Source organism: Ambystoma mexicanum, chromosome 2q (genome assembly GCF_040938575.1).
Source record: "Ambystoma mexicanum isolate Mex_15411 chromosome 2q, UKY_AmexF1_1, whole genome shotgun sequence".
Lineage (NCBI taxonomy): Eukaryota > Metazoa > Chordata > Amphibia > Caudata > Ambystomatidae > Ambystoma > Ambystoma mexicanum.
The window spans coordinates 1,281,991,606-1,282,002,027 of record NC_090924.1 but is presented as its reverse complement, the minus strand read 5'-3'; the positions used below and the strand labels follow the sequence as shown (position 1 = coordinate 1,282,002,027).

The 10,422-nt window shown below is 41.5% G+C and overlaps 1 protein-coding gene across 3 annotated transcripts in view; it reads right to left on the bottom strand.

The window, feature by feature from the left end:
* Window positions 1–1,448: 1,448 nt before the first annotated feature.
* The window catches only part of TMEM108 (transmembrane protein 108), a 1,101,397-nt gene continuing 1,092,423 nt past the window's right edge, over window positions 1,449–10,422 (bottom strand). For all 3 annotated transcript variants that reach the window (XM_069648702.1, XM_069648703.1, XM_069648704.1), the window contains one exon: window positions 1,449–1,787. In XM_069648702.1, coding sequence (XP_069504803.1) covers window positions 1,668–1,787 — 120 coding nt within the window. In that variant the 3' untranslated portion in view covers window positions 1,449–1,667. The remainder of the gene's footprint in view (window positions 1,788–10,422) is intronic.

The window sequence follows — 10,422 nt, the reverse complement described above, 5'->3', positions numbered from 1 at the left end:
TTCATAATTCTGTCTATGTGCGGCACCTGATAGCCTTCACAATCCCATCCAGATGCGATGCAGTTCAACGTTCACAACTCTGAGTGTGGCACCTGCTAACCCCCACAACTCCACCATGCGTAGCACATGCCAACATTCACAATCCCATCCAGATGCGGCGCAGGCTAATGTTCACAATTCTAGGTGTGGCACATGCCAACACTCAAACTCCATCCAGGTGTAGCACATGCCAACATTCACAATCCCATCCAGAGGCGGCGCAGGCTAATGTTCACAATTCTAGGTGTGGCACATGCCAACACTCAAACTCCATCCAGGTGTGGCACATGCCAACACTCACATTCCCATCCAGATACGGTGCAGGCCAATGTTCACAATTCTAAGTGTGGCACATGCCCACATTCGAATTCCATCTAAGTGTGGCACATGCCCACATTCGCAATCTTATCTAGATGCTACTCGGGCCAACGTTCACAAGTCCACCCAAGTGTGGGATATGCTAACATTCCCAATTGCATTTAAGTGTTGCACTTGGTAATCTTCATAATTCCATATAAGTGTGGCACATGCTAACATTCACAATTACATCTAAGCATGGCATTTAATAGCCTTTATAATTCCATCCATGTGTGGCACATGCTAACATTCACAATCCTGTCTAGGTGCGACGCAGCCTGAAGTTCACGGTTCTATCTAAGTGTGGTACTTGCTAGCCTGCATAATTCCATCTAAGTGTGGCACTTGCTAACCTTCAAAGTCCATCTAAGTGTGGCACATGCTAACATTCACAGTCCTATCTGGATGCGACGCAAGCTAATGTTTACAATTCTGAGTGTTGGATTTGCTAACATTCGAATTCCATCTAAGTGTGGCACATGCTAACATTCACAATTCCATTTAAGTGAGGCATTTGCTAGCATTCACAATGCCATACATGTGTGGCACGTGCTAACATTCACAATCCTGTCTAGATGCGACGGAGCATCTAGTGGTAAAATGTACCATGGCCACATCTAGTGAAACAGATGAGGCGAGATGAGGACGAAACCTGAATCACAAATCTTCCACAGATCTAGGGCACCAGTGTGTATGGGACACTGCATGATATGATATGATCTTCTCATGCACTTGCACGTTCTCAATGTCACTGAGCCTATTAAGATCGTTGTTTTGTTCTCCCTTGTTCCCCTCCCTTGCCTTGTCGCGCTCTGAAACACTTGTGTACGAGCGCGATACGAATAAAATATATCATATTATATATATGATATGGAATTTATAACGTGCCTATACACAAGTGTTGCATACCTCTAGAAGGAGGTTCCACCAAACCGTAAGATATTATCTCCTTTGGGAAATCTGGCATTACATGTAGACAGAAACACTTATGGGAAAACCTCCGGTAGGTTTTTATAAAACGAGAAATGCACAATAATTGAGCGAAACTGCAGTTTTGCTTAGAAATACCTTTATTTCTTATAAAGCCACATTGTATCCTGTAAAGTCTGACCACACTTATAAAAAAGAGGTTAATAATTCTTAGGAAAAGAAAGTTGAGAAATATCTCACAGGTCCAGGATTACACAAAGAGAGTATGCGGGTAATGCAGAGTATTCTGTATAATTTAAAGACAATGAGCTGCAACACAAGGCTGGGAGAGGAAGCGAGATTTAGATTTCAGAAACTTGTTCTCTGGCGAAGAGGGTCTCCTGGCAGAAGGGGTTCACGAGGACCATGCCGCTGGATCGGTAGTCGCCATTGGCTGGGGAGCGAGGTTCGGAAAGATGATCCTGGGAAAGAGAGATTGAAGTACAGAGGGGTAGAAGGAGTGAGAGGAGAGGGAGGAGAGAGAGAGAGAGAGAGAGAGAGAGAGAGAGAGAGAGAGAGAGAGAGAGAGAAGAAAGAAAAGAGAAAGAAAAAGAAGAGGGGAACATGAGAATGGCAGGGAGTAATGGAAGGAGAAACAAGAACAGAATTGATGGTGGATAAAAGAAGAGAGTGAAAAAGAAAGAGAAAGGGAAAATAGTGATAGTAAAAGAGAAATGGAGAGGGAGCAGTAAACAGTAGGAGAGAAAAGGGAAGAACGGAAGAGAATGTTAGAGATGGAAAACAAAGTGAGTGAGAGAGAAAAGGGTGGCAGGAAAGAGAGAGAGTGTGAATGTGTGTGGGAGAGAGGGAAAGAGAGGGGAAGAAGGGAAGATAAAGAAAGAAGAGGTTAATGGTCTGCACATCATACATCCATTGTTTCGCTACTTACAGGCAGAGATTTTGGTATTTGTTTATTTCGGGTGTTTAACACGGCACCAGGGGCTGTCACGAGGCCACTTCAGAGGGAAACAAGAGATATATGTGGTTTAAAGTGCACAGGTACATGCTATGCGTTGAGTGTTTTCACGGGGCAGAACGATGGGTGGGGGGGAAAGACTATTGGAAACTACCCAGCCCACCCCCAGAAGGCTTTGATTCCAGACTTCTCGGGCTTTCAGTCAGCAGCAGGTCTTTCTTCTGTATCTATGGACTAGTGTTGGAGCTGCTTTGTCCATATACGGGCAAAGACAGATATCGGAGGCGCTATGCTGAAAACCTGCTTTGAGCTGCCAGGAGCATCCCGGAGATACGGGTGTGTCTGTGGTATTTGCTCAAATGCCCTGAGATGCTCGATGATGCCCCGGGTTTGTCCAAAAGTGCCCCATATAACATTCTTTTGAATGAGAAACAGGTTACAGGGTCCTTCCCTTACTTTGAAGCCCATTGGCTGCTTCTCAGATCTCCCAGGGGGCAGCTAATAGACAATCTGGGTTGGGTGTTCACATTTTGGATTTCGTACTGGTTCTGATCAAAAGCACGTGACATTGAATACATCGAGACAATACAAAGTTACCCAAAGCATCTCCTTCCATTGACACCAACTATGGTTGCATTACTGACCCCACCGCTGGTCAATAATGGTAGCTATTGCCCCCCACATAGCTCAAACTCAGGGCCACTTATTGAGGATACACGATATCAATTGAAGTCATTTCATGGCTCTGTAATGCCATTGGGATACCGCCGTGCCAGCACAGCACCCACTCCCTCCCCAGCACAGCACCCACTCCCTCCTTCCCATCCCACTCCCGTATGTCTGTTGGGACATCGATCTGGGTCAGGAGTTAAACGGGTGGTTCTGGATTGCATTCTCAACAACCTCATTGGCCGTCCCACTCTCAGCTTTTCAAAGAATGTGGCAAAACAAAAAAAAACTATCCGTGTTTCCTCCACCAGTCCGCCAGTGGAGAGCATGCTGGGGGCCTTCCACATCTGTTCTAGAATCTGATGTTCTGGTTCTAGAACCACGGTCACCCTCTGTTCTAGCTCTGGTCATGAATGACATCATGGCTCAGGAAAGGTGAGCTTTTTTTTAATTGGTGCTGTGGATCTGTTGGCAACCTATAGCAGTGTAGGAAGTGGCATAACACAAAATGAAGGGGGGTGCTAGCAAAATGTGCTGATTGTCCCCCCAGGATTCCCACCACTCTTTGGCATACCTAACCCACTGGTCAATCCTGGGGGTCTTAAGGTGCCCCCTGTACTGCAGGAGATATATAGGTGCTTGTTGCTCTCCATTCTAGGACATTAAATCTTGCTTAATGGACTAGTAGAGAGAACGGGATGGCGCAGGTTTGAATCACTAAATAGACATTTTGAGTCCGATTTTCATGATATCCACAGTGAATCTACAAGAGAAACAGTTGGGAATCAGAACAGACATTGGGCCTCATTACGCGGTAGGTGGTAAGGGATTACCGGCACCGGGAAGGTCACCGGTGCCGGTAATCCCTTACCACCCTATTCCGAGGTCCCTTAGCGGGTCCCTTCCTCAACGCCTGGTTTTACCAGGCGTTATGGATGGGACCCGTTAAGGGACTTCATAGCTAATAACGGTACCGCAAATTGCGGTACCGTTATTAGCTCCATCCCCATTCCCACTGAGCCCTATGGGGGCTTGAATGGGAATGGGGAATGGTTCCCGGAATGGGGATTTACCGGGTCCTCCAAGGTTGGAAGGACCCAGTAAGTCCCTATTTCGGGAACCCGGACCCGGAATGCGGTAAGGGGGTAGCCATGGTGGCACCATGGCTACCTCCTACTGCGTAATGAGGCCCATTGACATTTACAACTCTTGCTAATCAGGGGAGGGGTGGGCTCCATGCGCGGCTTCTTGGATCATTCGCAAGAGGATTTTAAGTGGCTCATTTTACTTCCGGTGAAACTTAATAATCATGTCCCCCGCTCTCCTTGTTCGGTATAATGGCCTCAGGCGATGCAGGGGTGTCCCCCGCTTCCATTACATGGATAGTGGGAGACAATAAAGGCGAAAGAAAAGATCCTGCAGCATCAGTTCCGACTCATGTTAGAGAAAGGGAACTGACGTGGCAGGGATAGAGGGGATAAAAGGTAAGTAGGGATATAAACGGGTAGTGGGTATGGGGGTGCAGGAAAAGTGATCTATGTGATCACTGCATGGCGCGATTTACAAAGCCGACATTTTCATCGTCGGAAATGCAGGCCGCGCAGTGATCACATAGATCTGAATGGGGGTATGGAGCTGAATAACTGCTTCCGCCACCCCATCTGCTCCACCGTACAAATCCACCTGCATCACCACCTCCACCTGATATTGATGCTGGTGGTAATGCATTGGGTTCCTGTGGAATCCGCCTGCTTTTAGCCTGTTCTAAAAGCAGGCAGATTCCATAGGAATCCACAGTAAATGCTGCCCGTCATGGTGTAAAGGAGATTTTGCCCGTTTTTACACCTTTATTTTGCATTTTGCAGTGCAACTGATGACAACTTTTTGCACGAGGATGCAAACAGAACAGGTCGACCGTGCAATTTATACTTTTAAGAAAATGATCTTTTAAGCATTTTTCATAATCGTGCAAGTGGGCACAAACCAGAAAGCCAGTCTATACTCATGGCACCACCTTTTGGTCCTAGACTTAATGGTTTAACTAAAAACCAAAACAATTGCAAAGAGACCTGTTAAAATCACTACTGTATTTTAATTACCAGCTAAATAGATTTGTAAGCTGCAAATTGTTGTTTCTCTCAGGATGATTTCAAAATGCTTATGAAAATGTTAAGAGCAAGCCATTACAAAGTGCCTATGCTTTCAAAAACAAGTAAGCTATAGGAACTAAGTGACCCTAAAAGATGTTGTCCCTTTTTCAAAGCCCCTCATTTTTAGAGTCTAGACATATGTGTTTATTGTTTCGAAGGATATTTGTAACCCAGTGGGAATTATAGTTTAAATATTAGAGCAAGAATGTCTGTTGGCTTTTTACGAAAGGAATTCATACAATTCTCAGGACACTCAGTTGTTGATATTTCAAGACCCTATGCCTGCTAATTATTTTATTACATATCAACAGTCTCGCTTGCCTCTTACATGACTATTTCTCAACTTGTTGCCTAAACTTGGCAGAATATCTCAAGAATTGTGAAGAAGATGCAACCAACCTGTTCTCACCGAAAGGAAGCACCTTGCATGCTTTCAGAACGATTACCCCCAAAAAAGAAGACCTGAGATCTAAATGCATTAATTTGAAAGAGCCTCCAAGAAGGAGATAGATAAATACTGTGAGATGATCTCACTACAAAATTACCTAACCAAGGAACAAATACCAAGAGGTTTACGTATATTAATTTTTCCTGTTTTTACCAAGGATGAAGATAAAAATTTGGCAGAATTATGGGAACGTAATCTTAATCACAGCTCTAAATCCATGTTAGAACTGTTGGTGGAACATGCAACTCGAGAACATAAAAGAGCCACAGAACTAATTGAAGTAACAAAAAAAGAAATAACTGAGACTCTGTCTCTAGAGGCAACAAAGGAATGTAATTACTTGAAAATGTATGAAATCCTAAGAGATTATCAGGAGGAAATCAAAATTAGAAAACTCAGAAAATACTTAAGAGATGAAAGAGATTATCAGGAAGACCGCGTCTACACCTTTCAGGACAAATATAATCAATTTAACAAACCGACTTCAAGAAACAGTACACCCAATACATCATCATGCAGCTCTGATATTGAACCAGAACCAGAAAAGGAAAAAGGTGCTGAACAACGACCACAAGACACTAATAATAGACAAGGTTTCTTAAACCAAATATGACGATACAAAAAAGGTATTTGGAATGCAAACTTCAACAAACAAGTCTGTTTTCAACTCCTCGACCAAGAATCCAAGAAAACATTTACACCAGGCGAAGAGGATGGAGGGGGAAACGCTCCAATTCAAGACACACCAGACGTTCAGCGAAGACAAACCAGAGCCAGTACCAAAGAGGCGGAACGAAGAAACAGATAACTAACCTGGTTTTAAATCTCACTAATAAAACCTTCACCAAGGATGACATTTCTCTTCTCAACAAAGGGCTATCTTCTGCCCCTTCCTGTGACTACAATACAACAGAAGTTCACATTGACCTGTTCAAATTTGTTCGAAAATTAAAATTGAAGAAGTATTTTGAAATGCAAGTAACTCTAAATAAAGCCAAAGAAAAAAACAACCGAGCAGTGAAATCCCCATATATAACCTGGAGAATATACACGCAATTAGATCTCTACAGGAACCTGATACATACCAGATTCACCATACATTACACGAATTGAACATTACACCTAAAGGAATTATTAGAGAGGAAATGAAACCAAAATCCAAATTTACCCCACAGTTAAGTCCAGAAAACACAATAGATGCTTTCTATAAAGCAGTAACAAAGGACTTCGATAATCAGAATGAAGCCAACAAATATTCATCTAACCGCTAAACTAAAGCCAGTAAAAATAACCTGACCCCTTTGGAACAACACGCATTAATTAATCTCAAACAAGACAAACAAATAGGAATAAAAGAAGGCGATTAAGGTGGTAATATTGTAATTATTAATCAAACCAACAATTTGAAAATGGCCTATAACCACCTGTCTATACCAGGTTGCTATGAACAACTGAAAAATAATCCACGACAAAAAATCACAAAGGAGGTAGCAGAACAACTTCAAATATGGCATTTAAAAGGTTTAATAACGGACTATGAAAGAACATGCATGTTGATAAATCAACCAACTACTCCTGCAATCGATTTTCTAGCAAATGTTCACAAATCATATGACCACATACCAGAAGGTAGACCAATAGTCAATGGCATAGGTTGGGTAACTGAGCCAATCTCAGAATACTTGGACTGTGCCCTCAGGGCCAATGTATCAAAGTTACAAGCATACTTAAAGGACACAACAGACGCAATCAACAAATTAAATCAAGTCAGATGGCAATCAAACTTTATTCTTGCTACTTGGGATGTGAAGGCACTATGCACATCCATCAAACACAAAGCAGCAATCCAAACCTTACAGTACACATTCCAGGAGGAATCGGCATCCCATTTTCATTTTGTGACAATTCTCAAAGAAATGCTCTCACTAACTCTGGAAAATACATATTTTACATTTGATGAAAAGTTCTACAAACAAAAAATAGGAGTAGCTATGGGGGTAAAATATGCCCCCGCACATGCCAATTTAATTATGGGGATGTCTGAAGACAGGCATATCTACACATACCCATCCTTCAAAAAGAACGTGATTATGTGGTCACGTTACATAGATGATGTTCTCAAGGGACCATACGAAGAGTTGGATCAATTCATGCAGAGGGCAGAATCCAACAATTTGGGGATCAGATTCACAGGCACCAACAGCACAACCAAAATTAACTTTCTGGATTTAACAACTTATGTGGAAGACAACAAATTATTGACAAAAACTTTTCGTAAACACACAGAAGTCAACTCAACTTTGTTTGCGACTGGTTGCCATTTTGGCCCAATCAAACAAAATATCCCAAAAGGAGAATATATATCGGAACACGCAGAAACTGCACCAATCAACAAGTATTCGAACAAGAATGTAGATTTCTATATCAAAGATTCAGAGAAAGAGGGTACAAATCCAAGCATATTAAAGCAGCACACAATAAGGCAATTAGCTTAACCAGAGAATCAACTTTGATCAATAAAACACGACCAATGGACAAACTACAAGATAAAGTCAAATTTATCACTACATATTGCAGACATCATGGTCTTTTGAGACGGATCCTACGAAAAAATTAGCACCTCCTGAAACTGGATGAACACATCAGGAAATGTATTGATGACCAACCAATTGTCATATTTCCGAAAGCCAGAACTTTAAAAATGAATTTAAGCCCTTCATTGCTGCCAGAAGAAGAGAAACGTACACCTACGACATGGTTACCAACACCATCAGCTGGTTTTAGGAAGTGTGGGACATGCACAATGTGCAAACATGCACATGAACCCACTAACAAATTTAGCGATATGTTTGGAACAACAATAACTATCCAGGATAACATCAATTGCAAATCCAAATACGTTGTCTATGCTATCATCTGTATTTGCCAAAAACTTTACATAGGTAGGACCATCCGTGAATTAAGGATTAGGATACGTGAACACCTGTCCTTAGTGGGCAGCCAAGATGGAACATTGCCACTTTCGTTCCACTGGCAAACGTTTCACCAAATGGAGGACAAACGGGGTATCAAATTCATTGTGCTCAGTAAAGCATACCCTGGCAGGAGAGGTGGCAACACAGAATTATGTTTACGACAACGGGAAGCACGTACTATCTGCAGATTCAGATCCCCCACCATTGGTTTGTATTCAGACAATGAGATGGGAGTGTTCCTGTAACACTCAATAAGTGTGATGACCCATGCACACATTACTTAACGGAAATGTAAACTATTTAATTTACTATTTGTGTTCCATATTTTATTCTCTCTAATGGTGACACATGCGCGCATTACTTAACAGAACTATTAATTACTTAACTTACTATCTGTTTTCTATACTATACTCATCTCTGTCTGACCGGGCAAGGTAGACTCCAATTCCCATTACATATATATTGATACAATACTTATTAATTTCTCAAATTGCCAAACTACTTATTTTCTATTTAAGCAAGTTTCACTCTTCAGCACAAAATTACAGATCACTATTTTACTTACATTGCCATTAATAACAATATTCACATTTTGTAAATGACTTTGCTTAAAATTGCAACTGTTAGCATTTAACGCTATTATGAACCCAAAATACGCTTTTTAAGTACAACATGCTGCACTATAACTTATATCCTACAGCCCACTTCCCAAAATATGGCGCCCGCCCGTGGTATTGCATGAACACTGAAGAGGGACTTTGGTTGCCTCGGCAACCCTCAGCACAACACATAAACCTAAGCACTTCCGCACGCAATCTGTTGCCGGCGTTTGGAGAATTTCAAGTAACTTGCAAGGTGAGCCCTGACCTATTCGCTGTCTTTCTGCTCTCAAGAAGCCGCACATCCTATGGTTGCTCCGGCAACACGTAAGCGTTGCATCGGCACCAAGATAACTAATACAGCGCCCTTGCATGTATTATCTTAATTTATTTTCTAAATGGAATGTTGCTGCGGCAACAACACACTAGTAAAGTTTTGACATTAAGTCAATCATATTGGCGACTTAACCCTGTTTATTTTCAGAATGGAATGTTGCTGCGGCGACACACTTATAACGTTTTGACATTAAGTCAATCATTATGGCGTCTTCACCTCCAATCAATGAAAAGTGTGCAATTTATGAATAGTGTTGGGGCATTATCTTATTACTCCTATTCAGATACTAATAATAGACCAGATAACTTTCTAATTAACAATCACAGTTGCCTCTTTTTGACTTTCTGTCTCAGTCAAGCAAATGCAGAGAGCATCATACTGATTCTAACAGTTACTTGAACTTAAGCTTATGATCATTCAAACATGCCTCTTGCAGGTGGGATTTAACCCGTTATTTAGCAACCACTTGAATTGAGAATTTGATAGTCAAGATTCCATTACTGGGTAAGCAATTCATCACTCTACATCTGAAAACAAACTTCAATTTCAATTCAACACTGACATTTTGGAATTTTCAGCCTAATAACTTTACTAATTGATTTTTTCTAAAAATAAACTTCTATTTTCCTTTTCTCTCTTGTAATTTCTGTTCATTATTTTACCTCACAATATCCACCCCTCATCCCCCCTCCCATTTCTCTGTCTTGACAAATCTTGAATTGCTGCATATTGGTCTGCAATACTGTTACTATGTTTATTTATATGTTTGATTCTGATTTGTAACATGTACTTGCTACTTTTATGTTGATAACTAAATGTGGCTAAATCTATAATTGCACTATTGTCAATAGCCCTGATTTAAAAAGGCAGTGGAACTGCCGAAACACGTGTCTCACTTAAGGGCATCACAAAATACAAATATTTTTCTAAAACTTAAGCTCGTGTTAAGTACTTATCGGCGCT